The sequence below is a fragment of the Lissotriton vulgaris genome, chromosome 9 (genome assembly GCF_964263255.1).
Source record: "Lissotriton vulgaris chromosome 9, aLisVul1.2, whole genome shotgun sequence".
In the NCBI taxonomy this organism is placed as follows: Eukaryota; Metazoa; Chordata; class Amphibia; order Caudata; family Salamandridae; genus Lissotriton; species Lissotriton vulgaris.
Window position 1 is genome coordinate 499743086 of NC_141697.1, and position 22901 is coordinate 499765986.

The window sequence follows — 22901 nt, forward strand, 5'->3', positions numbered from 1 at the left end:
TTGATACTCTGGCGCACGGACACAACACCAACAGTCACAGGCTGGCTCCACAGATTGTGGCATGTGTTCGGTATGGAAAAATTGTCTCTAGTGGTGGCGGGGGACATAGCGCAATTTAATGAACTTTGGCAACCGTTTCATTCTCTGCTGCTTACAGAGTTCAAGGAGCTCACCTGTCCTAAGTACCTCCGCCTCCTGCGGCTCACGGGCCCGCCGGCGCCTGATTAGTGAATGGGTTGAGTCCCTCTTTCCTGGACAACTACACCTTGGGAGTATGGGTTGCATGACAATGGTGCACTGGACAACGGGTGGGGTGGGTGGGGGGGGAGTTGGGCTGAGGTGGTTAGGAGTTGGGGTGGGGGGTGGTGTTTGCATTAAAATGTTGTGTCATGCCGGACTCAAGCACTCCTTATAACGCCAGTCTTATGTTGCTGTGTATTTGTCATGGTGTGTCATGCTGCATAAAATACTTTAAACCTAAATAAAAATAAAGGTCCTTTTTATTATTATTATTAACTATAACATCACTTTTACTTTTTTTCTGTGAATTTGTGTGATTTTTAACATTATGCACCGGACAATGCAATATAATAAAAAAAGAAATCCAACCAATGGTGGAAACAAAATAAAAATATTTCCTTGAGATTAAATTCTAGACTGAAAGAGTGGTCTTTAGAAATGAGAGATTAGGTGCTCATTCTTCTATATAGTTGAGCAGTACTGGCATTTGTTTTGTTGATTATAGAATTGGCGTAGCCTTACTGCGCTTAAGCCAAACCCTTGTTGCTGTCTACTAATCAATCAATCGGAGCATTTATTAAAGCGCACTACTCACCCGTGAGGGTCTCAAGGCGCTGAACAGTGTTATTTTTTGCTCACTGCTATTTTTCATCCTATGCCAAATACGTGAAATTCCCGTGAAGCCTTGAGAGAAATCTTGTCATTCAGTTTTTGAGGTGTACAGTTTTGTACCTCTTAACAATTTTTTGTAAGTGATAGTGCTTTTTTTGCACTGCTTTTTATATAATGTTAAGAATGGCAAACCAACAATGGAACATAGTTAAGGATCAAGTAAGTATGCTGGCGTCGCCTACAAGTGAACTTTTGTATGATTTATTTTTTGACCTTTGGTCAAAGGGAGGACTGGTAAGGACCTGGATACTTCTGCCAAAATAATGTGTACACTGGTTAGCAAAATATCATAACAATACATTTGTGATTTAAAAAAAAATTAAAGTAGGCTAAGCATAAGATTTTCTTCCCAAAGGAGGTTTTCTATTAGCTAATGCATTATTACAATTCAAATACTTAAGAAATACAATTTGGTGCTTCCGGGTATTCAGATTAAAATATAAAAATATACTACCCATTAAGCATTTAAAAACAAGATTACTTTAGCTGAGACTAATATCCTTGTAATAGGTAAAGCTTGACACCAGAGCATGAAAATGTAATGTGGATGCCAGCGAGATCAAAACATTATGACCTATTGTTTAAGCCATGAGAAATCACTGTGACAAAATGTAGGCTGTGGACCAGGTTAAACCATTGAATTATTTTCCCTAGAAATGTACCTTTATGTGGCAGCGCAAAAGGAGGGTTCCATGCTGGCAGTCTTGCTTTGTGGTCGGTGCCTGAAATGTTTTGTGACTTATTGTTGAGTTTCTTTTTTGCTCAGAAAAATAAAGTTTGCCAATTTGACAAAAGCACATATGGACGTAACCTTAGAGGAGAAATAAGCCAAATTATTCCCTAGAATTTCTATTAGAGTAGTTATGCTGTAGTGGAGTAGCAGGTGTGACCGCTACTCAAGTGACTGGTGTGGACACAGGCTCTTCAGCTGTAGCACTACTTCACACCAAACGTTTCCTGATTTATTCTGACCTTCCATTAAAGTTTTTTTGGTATGAGAAGTGTTTTTTATCTTCAGAATTGTGCACGTGATTTGAAGCTCAGTAGCACATATTATTCAAGTAAGCACAGACTCATTACGCTGTACGGATGTTTCCCAAACTGGCATTACCTCATTCGGTCTCGCGCCTAGCGTTGCACTGCGTAGCAGTGCTTCGCGCAGCGCGAGGCATTTTGTAATCGAAAAAGGGGGTTTCAGCAGTCACTTTGGACTTAAAACGCTTGTGCGTGTGCTTTTTTGTTTAGTGCTACCCCATTGGCCTTTGCGTGCGTCTTTTTATAAAAGACTGCACGCAATTGGCCAAAGGCGGGCGCGTTGCTCCGCCCACGGCCTATTGGTGTCTATTACGCGCTTGGTGCGCGTAATAGACACCAATAGGCAGTCACGTGGTTTCTATTAGCGTGCACACACGGGCGCGATAATAGAAACACATGCCTTACAGTGGCTCGCGCTCGCGCTTCTTCTTTATTGAATTTCCTGTTGTGTTTCACTTTGCTCCCGCCCCCTCCTGTTGTGCGCATTCCCATTGCTCCCGCCCCTCCTCCCGTTGTCCGTGTTCAACATGCTCCTGACTCCCTCCTGTTGTCCCCGTCCCCTCCCATGGCCCCATGACTGAGTATCCAATGACAGACGATCCTTCATCATGACGACCTCGGACCTCGATCTTTCTTTGGTGGAGATCTCGTCCTCCTCCCTCCGACCGACCCAGGTATTGCTCTCTTCCGGGGTTGTGACGGCTAAACGTTGCTTTGTCTCTCCGGCACTGGAGGCGACCCCCCTCCTCCTTGCCTCCAGCGCTCCCGATGAGGGCGAAGTACCCCATTCTTCTATGCTCGCCTGTTTCTAAGGCAGTTTGGGCTGAGCAGGATTTGCACCCACCCTGGCCACAGGGTCCTGTGCAGACCCCCATCTTAGTCGCCATGCCACTTGCTGCACCACCTACGCGGCTACTTGACAAGGCTGGGGTCTGTTGGAGCTTGTTGTGTCTCCCGCCCACCCGCTCCAGCCAGTCCAGAAAGTCCAGCTTGGAACTTCTATGCTGACCACCAAGCCTTGTTGCTGATCCCCACTGGGTGCCACGCTACCTGCTATAACGCGACAGCTGACACAGGACTAAGGTGGGCCGAGACGGAGTGTGTTGGATCACCCGCTCTAGCTTTCCGGAGCACCCTGCTTGCTAGAGCTGCTACAATGACGCATCCTGGACGAGGCAGGGGTGCATCAGTGTAGGAAGTACCTCCTACTGCCCTTGCCTGTCGTGGCTTGGCTGTTGGGTATTATTCCTGACCAGTCCTGCATCTGTGCTGCCCGGCACTCTCTGGCTACACAAGCCTGACCGCCGAGCTGATTAGTGCGGTTCTCCGTGAGGTGGTGATCGTAACTGGCCTTGCTCCGCTCCTGGGCTCTTGTTTGGGTCTTTCTTGGCCCTGGTTGCTGCTCCGACCCTCACGACTTAGGTGAGCGCCACGCCTGGTGCCCTCACCATTGAGCTCTGGTGTGCCCCCCACTGGGGTCTTTCTACCTCATATCTATCGAATTCGGGTGGGTGTTCGTGGGTTGCCACTCTTGCCTTGCCTTTCACGCTGCCTGTGAACCTCACACTCTTACTGCTGGTTTTAGTAAAGGGGTGAGGCTCTGGAATGCTATTCCATAAGAGCTTTTAAGTCCTCAATCCATGTTTTTTCTTTGTGTACAACCACAAAGCTGTCTGTCTCATCTTGTGTCTAATTCTTCTCGGTATTACTTTTGTGTAAGTGCTTTTGCATGACGAATAGGAGAGAGCGGGTAAACAGCGTGCCACTGTCCCTCAAAGTTAGCTCTGGCTCACTTATTAGTTGCTTGCCTGGATCAGGCTACCAGAATGCCTTGTAAAGTAACTGAGCCTTTAGAAAAGCATTATACTACCTGGTCCAGCAACAACCAAATCAGAAGTCCTCTACTCTGTTCTTTTAGCTTGCAGCCCAACCCTTGGTTGAGTACTACACAGAACATGGGTGTACTTCTTCCTCTGTTGGGGGGGAGCTCAGGCTATAAACTATTATGGTGCAGTGAGCTAAAAAACGGTGATGGATCAAGCCCTGATCTTTGGACTGGGTAAGAGTGGTCTGCTTAATTCAGACACTCTGTTCATCACCACCCCCTTTTCTGAATCATTTTGTCCACCATAAGCGTGGAAGGGTATACTCAGATGTGAGTCCCTTGCTCATTGCACCATCAGGATTCAAGCAAGCCGGGCCGAAGACGGCTGAAATGCCAGAAACCAGTCCCCGGAAGCTTGTTTCCTTCCCAGTATAAGTATTGGCTTGGTAGTCTGGTCTGCCCTGTTCCCATGATGCACTGGGCCAGGGACAGACTAATTTGGATGTAGCCAGGTTCTGAGGGGATGGTGCAGTGAGCTAAAAAACGGTGATGGATCAAGCCCTGATCTTTGGACTGGGTAAGAGTGGTCTGCTTAATTCAGACACTCTGTTCATCACCCCCCCCCCCCACCCCCCTTTTCTGAATCAGGCTATAAACTAAGCGTGGATTTTAGTACGACAGAGAAGAGTTAAGTGCCCTGGGGTGTGATTGTGTCAAGGTTGGTCTAGGATTGTTTTTGCAGTTTGCTGCAGCGCTCCACCTGACAAGGTTTTATCTCTTAGTAGCTCTGGTACTGAAATTTCCTCTTCTAGTGAAAGTGTCCAGAAAGAATCCTCATGTTTCCCCCATCTCTTCGTCTTTTACAAAAATGAGATTGATGCAATTTCTAAGATCCTTCATGCACAACCCACCTTTCTCCTGGGTCGAGGTATGTCTGCATGTTTCAATAAACCATCTTAGGCAGGAGATTCTTTGAGAGTGAAGCGTTTTTTTCCCCAGTTGAAAAAACATCATAAGCCAGCCTTGGTTACCGCATGTCTAATAGTTCATCACAAAGCAAGGGCAGATATACCCTCCTGAAGCAATATACAGAAAAACAACAACCATCCATTGATAATACATAATAGCTCATCCCGGCACAGTTTATAACTCTAACAAGAAAGAAATATTATTCTTCGCACAATGTATTCAACCTTGAAACACAACTGCAAGTCTGAGACCTGATCACTGTAGGCGTCCTCTCTAATAATTCACAGTACAGCAAAGTCGAGCTCTGCAAAAAACCTATTTCCAATTTCTAATGTTAGCCCTGCTCCGTGCTTATGTATGTAGTGGTGCAGGCACGTGATATAAACAAGATGGAGTCTGCTAGGCTTCTTAAATGCGTCCTAGATGTTCTCAGAGCAAATGTACAAAATAAGAGTAGCACTTAATAAAGAGAAATCGTGAAGTTTCTTCCAGCTCAAATTTGTCACCCAACCTGTAACTAAGGGCCCGATGTAGGTAAATCCCATTTACCGAATTTGAAATACCGAATTTTACCGATTCGGTATTTCAAAATCGGTAACTGGGATGTAGGTCCCAACATCTGGAATCGTTACTGATTCCTTAAAATTCGGTATTTACCGATTCGGTAAATACCGAATCGGTATTTGCTATTGAATCCTATAGGCCTTTGAAGCCCATAGGATTAAAGTCAAATACCGAATCGGTATTTACCGAATCGGTAAATACCAAATTTGGCAAGGGTGCAGGGGGTGTCACTTTGACACCCTCTAGCACCCCCAAAACGGGCATGTGTGCAATGTGGCACACAGGCATGCCCTAGGGGCACGTCTGTCTGTGTCACATGTGTACATGCACATCTGTGCATGTACACAGGAATCGGTATTTTACCATGGATTTGTATTCCATGGTAAAATACCGATTCTGTAAGCCATGTGCTGATGGAACATTGGCTACCTACATTGCATTTTCGGTAATTTTACTGAATCGTTATCATTACCGAATCGGTAAATATTACCGATTCGGTAAATTTACAGATTCGGTAATGATAACGATTCGGTAAAATTACCGAAAATGTGCCCCTACATCTCGATAGCCCTTTACCGATCGGAAACGGCTGAAAATCGGTATTTTCGGCCGATTCCGATCGGTAAAGGGCTACCTACATCGGGCCCAAAGTGACTTAGGAAGTAGTTCTTCCATCTACATTGGCCTAGGAAGGACCAGTACACTTGGAGCCTAATTTAGAGTTTGTCGGATGGGTTACCCCATCAGAAACGTGACGGCTATTCTGTCCACCTTATTACAAGTGCCTTTAGATATAATATCCTGTTAATAAGGAGGATGGGATATCGATGACCTTTGATGCAGTGTAATCAATCTACTAAACTCTAAACCAGGCCCTAAAAATTGGAGTGCTGACTAAGCCTAGCTTAGCACAAAAAGGAGGACGAGTAAGAAGAGATGAGGTTTTTTCATACATTTCTCTCTCTCTCAAAATCATTATCTGAAATGATCTCAATATAGTATTCAGAAGTTAACTACTGCTACCACCGTAGCAAGATTCAAGTCCCCACCTGTATGCAAAGCAGGTGGCTACTTGCACCCTGTTAGATCTGGGGGTCTCTAGTTGGCAATGGTATTTACCTTTGTCCAAATAGGGACCCTTACTTCGAAGTCAGGATAAGGGGATTACACTCCTTAACCCCTGCTCACTCCCTTGGTAGCTTGGCACGAGCAGATAGGCTTATCTCAGAGGCAGTGTGTTAAGCATTTGTGAATATACACAGTAATACAGTGATAACACTACAGATGGACACAACACAGGTTTTATAAAAATAAGTATGCTTTATATAGACTTAACACAAGACCACAAACGACAAAAATCCACAATACTACACTTAAGATTGCTTAAAAGATGATTAAAGTCTCTTAGTTCAAGTTGATGGTAGATGCGACAAAGTTCTCAACAAAGTACCTGGATACGTAACGCAGTGTAAACAAAAAGACTCGCAGAAGGGGAGATGCATCGGTTCCGTGACCCGGGGAAACGGTTGCGTCCTTCCTAAATGCTTGCGCAGAGTAGGGGACTCGTCGTGAGCCTTACCAGTGCGGAGGTGATGCGTAGATTCTCGGCCTGCAGGCCCGTTGCTGTGTGCAAGGTGGCACCTTGATGCAATGCGATTAACCAGTTGCGATGCGAGAAGATGGCGCCCTTGATGCGGCGATGCGATGACGATGCGATGACGCCCTGGCAGCCTTGCGGCGACTCTGTACTTTGGAGCCGTGACAGGCCATGCGACATGCTTCTCCGGTGATGCAATGGCGACTCTCACGATGGCGTCACGCTTCTCAGGTGATGCGACAGCAGGCAGCTTCGATAAACACACGTTTCCAGGGAGATGGGGCGAAGGCTCGCTTCTCCGGTGTTGCGATGATTTCAGCTGCGGCGGCGACACGCTTCTTCCCGTTGCGTCGCACTTCCAGCTCTCAGTGGCACGCAAGTGACTGGAGTCAGAATTCCCAGCAAGGAAATTCATGAGGGAGCTGGAGGTGAAGTCTTTTGGCCCTGAGACTTCAGCAGGAGGCAAGCACAGTTCAAGCCCTTGGAGAATTTTCCGTGGATGAAAGTCCTTACAAAGTTCCTTCTCCTTTCCCTTGGCAATAAAGTAACCACTGCAGGCCAGCCCAGCAAACAGCACACTGGCAGAGGGGCAGTCCAAACTCCTGCAGCTTCCTTGGTTCTTCTCCTTGGCAGAAAGGTTTCTTGTTCCAGAAGTGATCTAAAGTCTGTGGGACTGGGTCCCAATATTTATACCCCAAAATCCTTTGTTCTCTGAAGGCAGAGAGGCATTTGCCTAGTTCAAACCAGTTCCTGAGCACTTTGTTGACATGACTCTTCTCTTCCTTTCACTGTGCAGGGCAGAGACATCAGCCGCCCCACAGGAGGTGGAGCCAGCACAGGGGAGGGAAGATACTGCTCTGGAGCACTCTGTTGACAGGATTCCTCTTCTCCTTTCACTGTGCAGGGCAGAGACATCAGACAAGCCACCGGGGGGAGCCAGCATTGTAGAGGGAAGGCCCAGCCCTATTCAGGTCCCAGGTGCACTCCCCCCTCCCATCTGGATGTAAATCTCCCTATTCACCACTGGGCTGTCCCAGACTGTCTCCTGGAATTTCCCCAGCCCTGTCACACAAAAACCTAGACCAGGAATACACAACTCAGCAGAGGCGGGCTCTAATGGTTAGGCAAGCAAATAACCTACTTTCTAAAAGTGGTATTTCCAAACACAGAAAATTAAAATAAACATTACTAAAAGATGTATTTTATTATTCTGCGTTCAGGCATACTGAATTCGAATTTCTACCATGTTCCCTGAGTCAGTTAGGATTATAAGAATGTAATAATTTTCACTGCCTATTCTGGCCTATGAGAACAGGTAGCCTTCAATAGTGAAAAACGAAAATGGCTGTAATTCACAATTAGAACATGCTACACACATCAGAGCATGTCCTACCTTATACTTACAATGCACCCTGCCCTTGGGCCTACCATAGGGGTGTCTAATATGAAGCAAAGGGAAGGCTTCGGGACTGGCAAGTGGGTGCACTTGGCCAAGTCCACATGGCAGTGCTGGACTGCACACAGGCCTTGCAATGGCAGGCCTGAGACACACTTTACAGGCTGCTTCTGTGGGTGGCACAACCAGTGCTGCAAGCCCACCAGCCGTATTTGATCTACAAGCCCTGGGCACACATGGTGCACTGTACTAGGGGCTGACAGTAAATCAAATAACCCAATTGTGGAATAACCAATCAGTACATCAATTTAACATAGGGAGCTCTTGCACTTTGGCACTGATTAGCAGTGGCACAGTGCCCAAAGCATATATCCAGCAAAAACATATCAAAACAGAGGAGGCAATCCGTCAAAAATGGAAGGGCAACTCACACCAATGATGTCAGGTCTAACCCACCCTAAACCAAAATGTGGGACAGTGGTTGATGCATTGTGCAGAGCTGCCAGTGGCAATACTTTCTTGATTGTATGTGTAGGTTCTTGGGTTATTTGAGCATTTAAAGGTTTGTGGATCTATGACTATTTATGATTGTGTTTTAATGCTCCTTCTTTCAGAAAAAGATCTGTCTGGGAAGGTAGTTTGGGTAACTGGAGCATCAAGTGGAATCGGAGAAGAATTGTCTTATCAGCTTGCAAAGCTCGGAGCGTTACTTGTGCTGTCAGCAAGAAGAGAGGACGAACTGCAGAGAGTTAAACAAAAGTGTCTTGGTAAGTAGCTGTTCGCCAAATGTAAATTTTGTTTTGGAAATAGCCGTTTTACTTAGTATAGCGGTTTAGTTATTGAGATATAATCCTGATGTTATCTAAGACAGAAGCGTTAAATAGCAGCGTAGGTGTGTGGAATGTATGACGTTACAACTCATACATTTACAACACATGCCTTTACAACACAGTTTTTATATTGCAATATCCTTTGCAACGCATTCTTTTACATCACATGCCATTACATCGCATTTTCAGAAACTACCTTTACAACTCATTCCAATACATCGCATTATACCTTTACAAAGCATACCAGTACATTGCATTTAAGGTAAGTGTAGGATAGTGTAGGGGTACAAATTACTATTCTAACTCCAGTGAGTGCAACGGTAGGGTAAGTGTTGGATAGTTTAAGGGTACTGCACGTTGTAATGGTATGTGTTGTAATGATTTGCGATGTAGTGCCTGCATTGTAGTGTCATGCGTTGTAATGGCATGCATTGTAGTGACATGCGATGTAATGGCTGCATTGTAAAGACATGCAATGTAAAGGATGTTGCAATGTAATGACTGCCATGTTAAGGTAGTGCGATGTAATGACTGCGTTTTAAAGGTTGTTTCCCAGGTGTGTGTTGTCATAAAATCCATTGACTATCACCCAATTATATACTTATCACAGCCTGCCAGTTTGTTATGCATAGGCTCCCGAAAACCTTGTGGGCACGTTGACGAGGCCTACCGATGTCAGCAGTCCGATACACACATCACTCACCTGTTCAGCACACTCATGTACCTATTATTTGTACATGAGTGTTGGTGCTTAATTTACATTCCCACCACAGTGCTAAGGGATATGTAAAGTTGTACTTCACTCCTCATATTTCATGAGCAGTGGCCTAAAGAGTGTGCAATAAAAGGGTGTCCCTAGGCAGCGAGGAGGGACATCGTTGCATTGCACACTCTCCTGCTGCAGCCACATGCTGGATGGTCTGCCAGGTGCAGTCTCCAGTGGGTCTTCTTGAGATATATTAGCTTTCTGTTTGCGGAAAGCCTCCGATTGTGCCATCTTTGTGAGGATATCAGCCACTGAATGTCCTTGAGCTGTAATTGGCTGCGGATATTCACATACGTTTGTATGCACAGTGCTCCATTTTTTATGGGCTCAGTTTTGGCCCATGTTCATAATTAGTTATGTCAATATTATTACAGCCGAGAACTGGATGCGCCTTAATTCTAATTGTGGTGTGGCTATTTTCATCTGGGGAGAATCTTCTGAAGTGGTTTAGAAGTGTAATTATTTACTTTAATACATTAAGGTGATTTTGCACAATATTACTTTAAATGAACTCAAGACTTGCAGTCGATTACTTAAGTTGCGAATTGAGGATCATTGAGACCGGTCACAGTCTGTTCTTCTCTGTGTTACCACTCTAGTGTAACATTGAGCAAATTACTTTATTTTACTGTGCCATCGTTTCCGCTGTGCGTCAAAACTTTGAGCGTGTACAAAGCACTACATTAATAGTTGAGTGTGGGGCCCCCCTGTGTGTTCTGGCGCAGCGCGGTGACGCTGCGCTGGACAGAGGGACTCCGGACACCTTGCTGCTTCTCCGCGTGGTCCGGACTAACCCCGAGACCACGCCTCCTTTATTTTATAGTACGCGCGGACGCTACGTACCACGTCCGCGCTGGCGCACGACTACGTGCGTGAACACTAGACTGCGCAGGGCAGTCTTGGACATTACACTCCTTTCCACCTTTATTGAAAAAAAACAACATGCAAACTGAGAGTCAATGGTGAACATGTGGAAAACAAGCAAAAATGGCCGGCAGGCCTGTTACCAGTCTGACGCTCATGGTGCACAGTCTCAGTCCACAGCAAAGTCCGCCAGCTGTGATGAGGGGGCTGGATTTCTTCTTAGCCCATAGCCAGCGGCCTCTCCTCGAAACAGTGTTCTCCTCGGGGTGACCTGCCGGGCTGGGGTTGGAGACAGCTCGTCCCCGGAGGGACACCGACTGGCTATGCCGGGCCTCTCAGACTCTGGCGAGCTCGCCTCTGGCTGGTCTGCTGCGTCGTTGTACCCGCTCACCGGGGATCTGGTGCTTGGAGTCGTCGGGCTTGGTGTTGCTCTGTCCGGGTCTCTGCTGGGCATGCCGTTGGGCGGGACTGCAGCCCGCTTGAAGAAGGACACGTTGCGGGTGACGGTTTCTCCGTCGCGTTGAGCCGTTACCATCGTGCCTGTCCTGCGGGTGACAGTCCAGGGCCTGGGTTCGAACGGGAGCCTGAATTTGCTTCCGGGATATCGGTCTCGCACGTATACTCGATCTCTTTCTCCAATGTATGATTCCTTGGCTCGGCGTCGGAAGCTCGCGTACTCGTTTGATCGCTTTCTGTTGAGCAAAGTCTGCTGAGGGTTTGCTTCCGTCGGGGTCCAGGTGTGGTGGTGGGGGATCGTGTCTCGGACAATTCGCCCCATGGCGGCTGGCCCTGGGGCCGCTGTAGTGGTACGGTGGGGTGTCAGCCTGTACTCCCTCAGGAACGTGTAGATGGCTTTCTCCAGGGGTGTCTCTTCTGCATGAGCAATCCGAATCACTTTATTGAGGGTCCTCATGAAACGTTCTACCTCCCCGTTGGCCTGTGGCCACCTGGGGGTGACCTTCCTGTGCTGGATGCCCCACTCCTGGAGATAGTCCGCAAATTCTTGGCTTTGGAACGGCGGCCCGTTGTCGGTCTTGACCAGGTCGAAGATGCCATGGGTGGCGATGAGTTTCTCGAACTTCGTCGTTACTTCCTTGGCTGTGAGTGTAGGTATTATCTCCACCTCGGGGTATTTGGTCAGGTCATCAATGACAACGAGCATGTACCGCCCGTCCGGGAGGTGTCCAAAATCGGCGCTCACTCGTTCCCAGGGTCTCTCGGGGTTCTCCTCGGTGATTACCGGCGGGGGCGGTTCGGGTGGACCTGCGGCCTGGCACCAGTGGCACTCCTTGACCATTTGTTCGACCTTCATGTCCAGGTCCGGGAACCACACTTTGGCCCTGAGTCTACTTTTTGTCTTCACTACTCCCTGGTGGCCGCGGTGTGCCAATTCGATTACTTGTTGAGTCAGGCTCGCCGGCATCACAATCCGTGGTCCTCTAAGTACGCATCCTTGACTGTCTACTGACAGTTCGTCCTTTACCCTGCAGAGGGTCTCTAGGGCTCGCTTGGCTTCCGGTGTCCTCTGACTCAGCGAGGCCTGGAGTGTTCTCCAGTCGTTGTCTCTCAGGGCGGTGTTCACTAGCTGCAGGACTTCATCCTTGCGGGTTGCGTCCACAATCATGTCAAGGTTCATGGGCAGCGGGCGTGATCTTTCGAGGATGACTTGTACATACTCCTCTGTCTCTTCGGCATCTTCTCTCTCTCGGGTGGTTGCCGCTCGGGGGTGCCGTGAGAGGTAGTCGGCCGGATTGGACGCACCGGGCTTAAATTCCAGTTTGTAGTCATACTCTTGGAGTTGTAGAATCCACTTCTCGATTCTCGGGGGAGGCTTCGAGACTGACCCTCGGAACAGGGGGAGTAGGGGCTTGTGATCCGTGGAGACTGTGAACGGATGTCCATAGACGTAAACGTGGAAGTGCCTGCAGGCCCAGTGGATCGCAATGGCCTCCCTCTCAATCTGAGAGTAGCGTTGTTCAGTTTCTGTCAGGGACCTGCTGGCGTAGGCTATGGGTGCCCAGTCTTCACCGTTTTGGCTTTGTGTCAGCACTGCTCCGAGTCCATAGGGACTGGCGTCCACTGCTACGTTCGTCGCCTTGGAAGGGTCAAAGTACGCCAGGGTCGTGTTGGCTGACAGGGCTGCCTTGGTGTTCTGAAACGCCCGCTCCTGTTCTTCCCCCCACTGCCATGGGGTGGTGGACTTGGTGAGCTCCCTTAGTGGCCTGGTGAGATTGGATAAGTCGGGGATGAATCGCCCGCAGAAGTTTACCATCCCGAGGAAACTTCGAACTTCTGATGTGTTGTTCGGCGCTGGGGCTGTTTGCACGTCCTTCACTTTTTCAGGGTCAGGGGCTACTCCCTTGTCGGAGAACGTGTACCCAAAGAAGCTGATGGTGTTCTGCAGGAACTGACATTTCTCCCTGTGTAGGGTAAGGCCTGAGTCTTTGATCCTTTGTAGCACGCTTCTGAGTCTTCTGTGGTGCTCTTCTACTGTATCGGCGTATATCAGCAAATCATCGCTGACATTTAGGACGCCTGTGATCCCACTCAATACTTCTCGAATCGTGTTTTGGAAGACCTCTGCAGCGCTTGATATTCCAAAATTGAGTCGCCGATAGCGCCGGAGGCCAACGTGGGTGGAGAAAGTGGTGATGTACCTGGAGTCCGGGTGCAGAGGTAGCTGGTGGTATCCTGATCTCAGGTCCATCTTGGAGAACCACTTCGCTCCGTTTAACTCTCCTAGAATGTCGTCTATGGTAGGCGTCAGGTGTCTTTCTCTCTTCACCGCTGCGTTGGGGAGGCGCATGTCGACGCAGATGCGGACCTGTCCTGGTTGTTTGGGCTTCCGCGCTACCACAATCGGCGACACCCAGGGGGTGGGCCCGCTGACCTTCTCGATTATCCCCTGTTTTTCAAGGGTCTCCAACTCCTGTTCCACTTTCTTTCTTAGGTGAAATGCTATCCGTCGATGACGGAGGGCTACTGGCTGTATGGATTTGTCAATGTGTAGAGAGACTTCTTTGCCTCGGAGGCATCCAATACCTTTGAATGTGTCTTCGAATTCTTCCAGGATTGTGTCTAGCTCTTCTTCCAAGACGGCCATGGCAAACGAGATGAGGTGTAGGTCTTCAGCTGCTTGGCCACTCAGGAGCATTCCGCTACCTTCTTTGGTCACGTAGATGGTGGCTGGCGTCCTCAGTTCTTGGTGCTGTATGTCTGTCTGGAAGCACCCTATTAACGGTATTGGTGTCTTTTGTCCATAGGCGAAGACTCTGATCTTGGCTGGTTTCAGGAGTGGTTTGTCTCGCAGTTGGTTGTAGACGTTTGCCGCCATCAGCTCTATCGAGGCCCCTGTGTCAATGGTCGCTCTCACTTCTTGGTTTAGTACCTTTATCCTGCACTTTGGGAGTCGCCGTTTTTTTCTCAAAGGCTGATCTATGGCGAACACATAGTGCACCGGATAGTTGTGAGCGTCATCGTCCATATCTTCGCTCTCAGGGTCTTCCCTTATGGCATGGGCGGCTTCAGGTTTGGGTTTAGATGATCTGCACACCGATGCGAAATGGTTCATGCGCCCGCATGACCCGCACTTCCTCCCCCGTGCCGGGCAGTCTTGTGCTCTATGTGGTGCGCCCCCGCAATATCCGCACTCTTTCCGGCGTTCTGGCGTTCTTCCTCTCCCCGCCGGGCGTTGCTTCGGTCTCACCACGTTGACGTGCTCTGCCACGTGGACTTGCTCTGCCTTTACTGGTCTGTGAAGCGCTGCCTCCATATGCGACGCCCTTGCGTGGGATAATTCCTTTGAACGGCCTAGCTTTAGAATGTCGGCCAGGGGCTTGCCGTCCTCCTGGAGGATCTTTACCCTCAGGTCAGAGGAGTAGCAGTTCTGGATAATCTGGCCGCGGATTTCTTCTTGTTCATCCTGGAATCCGCACGTGCTCGCGAGTTCCTTCAGGCGACCATGGAAGGCATCGAGGGATTCATCTGCTTCCTGACGCGCTTGCCTGAAGATGAAGCGCTCGTAGTCTTTACTCTGCATCGGCTCAAAATGGGCATTGAGCGCGTTGAGGAGCGTGACATATGTACGAGGGGTGGCCTCTACCAGGGTTTTGTATATCCTGTAGATATCTTTTCCTCCCAGGTGCAAGAGGAGCGCCCTGCGTCGGTCGCGCGCCGTCCCTGCTCCTTCAAAGTAGAACTGGAGCCTCTCAACCCAGTCTTTCCAGCGGGGGGCCAGGGATGCTGGGGCCCCGTCAACAACAAAGGGCTCGATTGGGGGGATGGACGCCATGATGACGCAGTGCGACTAGCCTCCGCTTCACTGGCACGTGGGGCGAGGGTTGTGTGAATCCTCTGCCTCCTAGGCGCAGATCTCGAGCCAGGTGAGTAATGCTAGGTGAGAAGTCAACCCAGTGGCCAGAAGAGGGCAGTATGCTGGAGCCCTGGCTGCACTGCTTGGGATTGCGCGGGGGAGGGGCTCATAGGAGTAGCTGTGGCCCTGAGCAGATGCACGGCGCTGGTACCTCGGGTTGATCAAGTCCTGCTCCCATCATGTGCCAGAGCTGAAAGCACTCGAAGTATCCCCTGGGAGGCAGAAAGCACTGAGGCCAGCCTGCGCCGTCGAGGAGATGCAGGGCCGGCAGCTCCGCACTCGGCAGACACACGTGTTGTCCCAGGAGGTCGGGGACGCCTGGGCGCACCGGCGGTGCAGGCGAGATAGCCTATCCTCACGCAGCGTGGGCACTCTTCGCCCTCGTCGCCATTGTGGGGCCCCCCTGTGTGTTCTGGCGCAGCGCGGTGACGCTGCGCTGGACAGAGGGACTCCGGACACCTTGCTGCTTCTCCGCGTGGTCCGGACTAACCCCGAGACCACGCCTCCTTTATTTTATAGTACGCGCGGACGCTACGTACCACGTCCGCGCTGGCGCACGACTACGTGCGTGAACACTAGACTGCGCAGGGCAGTCTTGGACATTACATTGAGCATTTACAATTTATGACTAGTTGAAGACTGCAAGGTCTGGATGGATTGCACATGTTACGGCTTATAGATGTATGTTACACTGAAACGTTATTTTTAAGTCTTTTAAAACAGGCATGCTAAAACACATTTTTTATTAAACTATATTTTAAATAAACTGCACTTTTGTCTTACTGATGTAAAAAATGTTGTTTTCATTCTAGAAATTAGTGGGTTAAAAACCGAAGAAATCCTTGTTTTACCTCTTGATTTGGTAAAAAGGGACTCGCATGAATCTGCAGCTACAACAGTTCTTCACCACTTTGGTCGAGTAAGTGGTAATTTAGTTTCTAACCTGTTTAACATGCCCCTGAGAACAGAAAATATGCAGACTAATTGTGCTTTTTATTCAATCACTTAACACAAAATATTTTAATAGTCTAAATACATTGCCATTACGTTTTTAGGTGGAGCTGGGCAGTGCTCATGCGCTGTCTTCAGGACATGCTGTATTCACTAAAAGGACTTTAATCACGCCTGCTACTTACCATATGTACACTCGAGCAGTGCTCTGCTGCCTCCTAATTGGTTCTCGCGCTCGATACACCACTTCTGTTTGCCGCTGAGGAGCACTGCTCAACTGCAGATTAATTCCCCTTGATTAGTGGCCATCCACTTTGATGCAGGTACTCTTCCTTCAACCCCCTCTCATTCCACCGGCCCTCTTTGCCATTGTATGCGTTTCTCAACCCCCACAGCCTCCAGCTCCCTTAATCTCACCCAAGACTTTATGGCTGTCGGTAACCTGTCATTGTTGTTACACATCGTTGTGTGTGATCCTTCTGCCCTCCTCCTTCTAAAAACGCTTAGTGAAACATTCAGTCAATGTAACAACATGAAATGCATTTTTACAAAGCATTTTTATTTGCACTTCAAAAGCAAAACAGCAATCCTTCCTGTTAGTTTGTTTAAAAAACAAACAAAAAAACTCCAGTCCAATGAACGTGTTTTCTGAAAGCGCGTTGAATGCAGCTTTAACAACATTATTTATAAAGTGCACACCCTCCTCCCATGTCTGCAGAGACACCATCTGGCAACGGGTGCGGTAGAGGGGACAAGGAAGACATGCGTGAGGGCTCACATCTGCTGATGAATAGCCCTCTTCAGCAGCACAAGTGCTCGCCTGCATAGTGTTTAGAGAAGACTCCTTTGCAGCAGACAGGGGACAAAAAACTTTACTTTGCCTCGTTTCTGTATGTAAAAGCTCACCGGGCTGAGTGTTTTCCTCGTTCAGGTGAATGTGTAGGTCTTGCTGTGTGATAAAGAACAGTGCATCGTTCCTGCTCCATATCCTGCGGGTCTTCTTATCGACCTTTTTTTGTCCTCATTTATGGTCCTTTTTGCCACCACCACTTCTCACTCCCCTCCACGCTCTGGAGCTGGTACATGGTATTTTCAGCACTTATCTTCTTCACGTAGATCTCTCTTTATCCTCCTATTTCAGTGTTTTCCTTTTCGCATCTTCTCTTTAATTGTATTCATTTTAGCCTGTTGTGTCCTTATCTTCATTGACTCCAGTGGGTAAAGGAATACTATCAGAACAGCCGTTTTGTACAGATCCTTCCGTGGTGGTTGTTCTTTTGAAACATGGTGGTTAAAATGCAATGGCAAAGGCTAGAGTATCAACAAGCATTGCCAGATTCTCACTACCACATATATACACTCCACATAAAACCAAACTATACCACATAGCAACAATCCACATATATACACCCCACAGCATGCCGCCTAATTGCAATCCACATAATTTCACTCAACACCACACAGTTCTACACCATACCAATCAACCCAACATCTTTCCATTACACACCACAAAATTCAGCAAGAGACCACAGGGCTTGACAAATCCCCTCGACCGCTCGCATTTGTGAGGTAGAATTGACATTTTCTCACAGAATCTACTACATACCGAGAGGTTACATAGATACGGGCTTCTGAATACAGCGGGGTGTCTCAGATGTGCGGAACCCACGGCTAATTTTGCACATGTAGCCTGGTACTGTCCAGAAGTGTTTGCTTTCTGGGAGGCCATATTCCATGAATTAGAACTCATAACAGACATTGCACCGGAAGTAGATCCGATCATGGCCCTTTTAAGATATACGAAAACAATAGTAAAAACACATCGTAAACTCATAGCAATCGGGTGGTTGTTGGCCAAACATTGTATAGTGATGCGATGGGCTAAAGGCCCAGTACCCACAATCGAAACATGGCATAGAGATATGACCTAATGTAACATACACGTTTTAGGAAACAAAGGTCTTTAGTAATTGTGAAAGTAAAGGGAAATTATTATATAGAACACAATAGGCTGCTATATATTTAACTTCCTTGTCCAGCCGGACAGGGAATTTATTTATCAAAAGATAGAAGATAATCGGTTACAATACATTTCTACAACAATAGTACATTGCAGTAAGACACACTCCTGTGCCGTACCGGGAGAAAACGAAAAATAGAAATTGTTTTCATGTATGGCCACTCACCTATGAGTGGCCATACATGAAAACAATTTGTATTTTAAGTTGTATGTACTACTCCAGGCGATACTGTTTAACCGCATCGCTGCTGCGGTGATTTTTGCGCTGTGCTGGCCCTTTGTGAACTACATTGTTCATGACGAGCTCAGCTCGTCATCAGCACACGCCACCCGTGGCTTATGACGAGCTGAGCTTGTCATCAGCATCGAAGGGGTTAACTTCTGATTCGCAACAGTACCCTGCCTGCTCCTTTTCCTTTGCCTTAAACACCCCTTTCACTCTTTTCTATTTTTCTTTTTCTGTTATTGCTCCTCATAGATACCAGTTTAACACCCAAATATAGTATTAAGCAAAAAAACGGGGGGGGGGGGGGCGTGGCTAGCAGCCGATCATGGCGGCAGCATAAGGGACGAGCTCCGCGGCTGAAGCGGCCTCTTCGTCGATCCGACACAAAATCCGTCACTTCTACAAGCCCTACAGGCAGGTACCGGAACCCAGGACCGGGTGGAGTAAGCAGCGGCAAGCGGCGACAAGATCCGACGTCCGCTGCCCGAGATACATCGAAGCCTCAGATCGGCCTGCCCTAACCTCCTGAGCCGGGACCTCCCCTGGCTGTCGACCCAGCAGGAGATGCATGCTGACCGGGGGATGTAGACCGGAAGTGCCCATGAGGCGGAGGAGCCGATAGACCGAGTGCGTCCTGGAGAATCGGATGCAGAGATCCGCGCGGACCAAAGGAGTGGCGATTAACGAAGTAGTCTCTGGCGCCCCGACCGACTCTGCGTTCGTCACCAGCAGCACCGATAGTCCAGGAGACGGAAACGAAGTGGGCGTCCTCCATCTTCTTGATCGGAGTCGTCGCTACGCATCTGACGACAATCGGCGCCTTTCGCCTCCTGGAGGACGCCGCTGAGACCTGATCTTTGCCAAACCGGACTGGACAGGGGGTCCACACCGCTCCTCGCATCCTGGAGCGTAGGGGCACGAGGAGCACGACATTTAGCGGCATGGCGGGGAAAGGCCCTAAGGGCGGCGTCACACAGACCCGTATTGACCGATTTACCTCCGACAAGCCTACCGTCTCCCCAGCGGGGAAGGAGCAGGGTAGCAAGGCGGCCGACTCTCCAGGAGGAAAGAAGGCGACACTAGACGCCGTCATGCTCGCACTGGCCCAACTGCAAACGACCGTTGGTGGTATCTCCACGGATGTCACCCTACTTAGAGCGGACCTCCACAAAATGTCGGCGAAAGTTAAGAGCATGGAGGTGGTCACAAAATCCCTTGTAGAGGACGTATCAGAACTTCAACGAGAAATGGGGAAAATGGCGCAGGACAATAGAATGCTCCGGGAGAAGCTGGATGAGCAGGAGGGGCGTTCTAGACGAAACAACATCCGCATTATAGGGGTGCCGGAATCAGAAGGCGTAAAAGCTATGGATCTCTTCGTAGAGAGCCTGATAACGAATGAACTAAAGCCGAAGGGACTGTCCAACTTTTTTTCGGTGGAGAGGGCCCATCGAGTCCCGGGAGGCCAACCGAAACTGGGGGCTACCCCACGGCCCATAGTGGCACGCTTGTTTAATTTCCGTGACCGGGACGCAGTCTTGCAGGCAGCCAGAACCTCCCCTCCTCTCAAGATCCAAAACGCTACCGTTGCCATTTTCCCCGACTACACAGCGGAAGTCGCCCGTCGGCGGCGAACGTTCTTTGAGGTGAAAAAAGAACTGAGGTCCAGAGAACTGCCATATTCAATGCTCTTTCCTGCGAGACTACGGGTGGTGGCGGAGAACAAAACGTGGTTCTTCGACAACCCTGAAAACGTACAGGAGTGGCTCGAGGGATGGAGACCGGGTCAGAACCACAGACGGACAAATCGCTCCAAGAAAGATCGAACTGGAGGCCAACGCCAGGACTCCCAGGCTTCGGGAGGGGGACCGGACAACAGTGACTCTTTGGGTGCAGAAGGTGGCAGGGAAGAGTTCGAGGAACAATGACCATCTGGACAACTTTCATATTTGTTTTGGTAGTGAGACTTTAATGCTGCACACGCGCTTCCCGCCATTGGACACTGGGTGAAGGGCCTCCGAGGGTGTGAATGAGAGACTGCCGGCTGCGGAGGGTCCCTCACCCCAACGCGCAAGTACACTGTTTGGGGGATGGGGTATGCACTCTGCTCAGTTGGGGGGGCGGGCAGTTCTGAGTCTGTGCAGCAGGGGGGCAGGGAGGGGGGGGGAACAGGAGTTGGGTAAGTTTGCACTACGGGACTTTTTGGTCCTGCAGGTTCATGTTCTAAGCACACGTATGTTTCTAGGCATGTTTTACGTAACTGAGAGCATCTGGTCTATTCAGGGCACTGGGGGAATGGACGGTGAGATACAGTCACGCCTGTCAAGTCAAGTCAAGTCATAAAATTTATATAGCGCACTACATACCCAGAGGGTTTCAAGGCGCTTTGGAAGGAGAGGAGTATTATTTGTCAAATATCCACGTTTTAAGCTGCTTTCTGAACGCTAGGTGATTCTGGGTGAGGCGAAGGTAAGCGGGGAGCGAGTTCCATGTTTTGGCAGCCAGGTATGAGAAGGATCTGCCTCCCATGGTGGTCTTGTTGATGCGAGGTACAGTGGCGAAGGCTTGGCTGGAAGAGCGAAGTTGGCGGGAGGGGGTGTAGAAGGACAGTCGAGAGTTGAGGCAATCTGGTCCGATGTCGTAGAGTGATTTGTGTGCGTGGGTAAGCAGTCGGAAAGCAATTCTCTTGTTGACGGGTAGCCAGTGGAGGTCTTTAAGGTGACCAGAGATGTGTTCGTTGCGTGGGATGTCTAATATGAGCCTGGCTGAGGCGTTTTGGATTCGTTGTAGTTTCTTCTGGAGTTTAGCGGTGGTACCTGCGTAGAGGGTGTTTCCGTAGTCCAGTCGGCTCGTGACTAGAGCGTGGGTGACTGTTTTCCTTGTTTCGGTGGGGATCCAGCGAAATGTTTTTCTGAGCATGCGAAGAATGTTAAAGCAGGAAGAGGATACGGCACTGACTTGTCTGTTCATTGAGAGTGAAGAATCCAGGATGACGCCAAGGTTCCGTGCGTGGTCTGTCGGGATGGGTGCATTTCCGAGGGCTTCCGGCCACCAGGAGTCGTCCCATGCAGAGGGGGAATTACCTAAGATGAGGACTTCTGTTTTGTCTGAGTTCAGTTTCAGATGGCTTTGTTTCATCCATTCGGCGACTTCTTTCATTCCTTCGTGTAGGTTAGTTTTGGCGGTGCTGGGGTCCTTGGTGAGAGATAGGATTAGTTGAGTGTCATCCGCGTAAGAGATGATGTTGAGGTTGTGTTGGCGGGCGATGGCCGCGAGGGGGCTCATGTATACGTTGAAGAGGGTGGGACTGAGTGAGGATCCTTGTGGTACGCCGCAGATGATTTCAGAGGCCTCAGACTTGAATGGTGGGAGGCGGACTCTCTGGGTTCTTCCGGTGAGGAACGAGGTGATCCATTCCAGTGCCTTTCCTTGGATTCCGATGTTTCTGAGGCGTTGTAAAAGGGTGCTGTGGCAGACTGTGTCGAAGGCTGCTGAGAGGTCGAGGAGGATGAGGGCGACTGTGTCTCCATTGTCCAGTAGAGTTCGAATGTCGTCTGTTGCTGCGATGAGGGCGGTCTCAGTGCTGTGTTTGGCTCGGAATCCAGATTGTGAGGGGTCGAGTGATTTGTTGGCTTCGAGGAAGGCGGCGAGCTGGTTATTGACAGCTTTCTCGATGACTTTGGCCGGGAATGGAAGAAGCGAGATGGGGCGGTAGTTTTTGAGTTCGGTGGGGTCTGCTGTTGGTTTTTTCAGAAGGGCGGTGAGTTCAGCGTGTTTCCAGTCTTCTGGGAAGGTGGCGGAGTTGAAGGAGCAGTTGATGACGTCTCGGAGGTGCGGGGCTATGACGGAGTCTGCTTTGTTGAAGATGTGGTGAGGGCATGGGTCTGTGGGGGATCCAGAGTGGATGGAATTCATCAGGCGGATGGTGTCCTCAGTGGAGATTGGGTTCCAGGCGTTAAGGGTGTTAACGGGGGAAGGATGGTCAGCAGATGGTAAGGTGGGTTGGCTTCCGGGTTGGTTGTCAAAGCTGTTGTGGATGTCAGCAATCTTGTTGTGGAAAAAAGAGGCTAGGGAATCGCAGAGGGTTTGAGAGGGGGTGATGTCGTTGGAGTTGGCCGAGGGGTTGGAAAATTCCTTGACGATGTTGAAGAGTTCCTTGCTGTTGTGGGCGTTGTTGTCAAGTCGATCCTTGAATGCTGTTTTCTTGGCTTTTCGGATCAGTTGGTGGTGAGTGCGGGTGGCGCTTTTGAAGGCGTCCTTGGTGCTGGTGGTTGGGTCTTTTTTCCAGGCCTTTTCAAGGGAGCGGCACAGTTTCTTGGACTTCTTGAGGTCATCGTTGAACCATGAAGCCTTCTTGATGCCAAGTTTGTGTTGACGTTTTTTCAGTGGTGCTAAGGTGTCGGCGGTGTTGGATAGCCAAAGGGTGAGGTTGGAGGCGGCTTCGTTGGCGTTAGAAGAGAGGGCTGGGGAGGTTTGAAGGAGCGATGTGGAGATCTGCTCCGTGGTGATTTTGTTCCAGTTTCTTTGTAGAGTTGGTTGGAGGTGGATTATGGGTTTCGGCTTGTTGTAGGTGA

The 22901-nt window shown here is 49.2% G+C and overlaps 1 protein-coding gene across 1 annotated transcript in view; it reads left to right on the forward strand.

Annotated features, from left to right (window-relative positions):
• Positions 1 to 22901, forward strand: part of DHRS7 (dehydrogenase/reductase 7) — a 341569-nt gene that overhangs the window by 59493 nt on the left and 259175 nt on the right. The window contains exons 2-3 of the mRNA XM_086937958.1: positions 8913 to 9065; positions 15943 to 16049. Coding sequence (XP_086794084.1) covers positions 8913 to 9065; positions 15943 to 16049 — 260 coding nt within the window. The remainder of the gene's footprint in view (positions 1 to 8912; positions 9066 to 15942; positions 16050 to 22901) is intronic.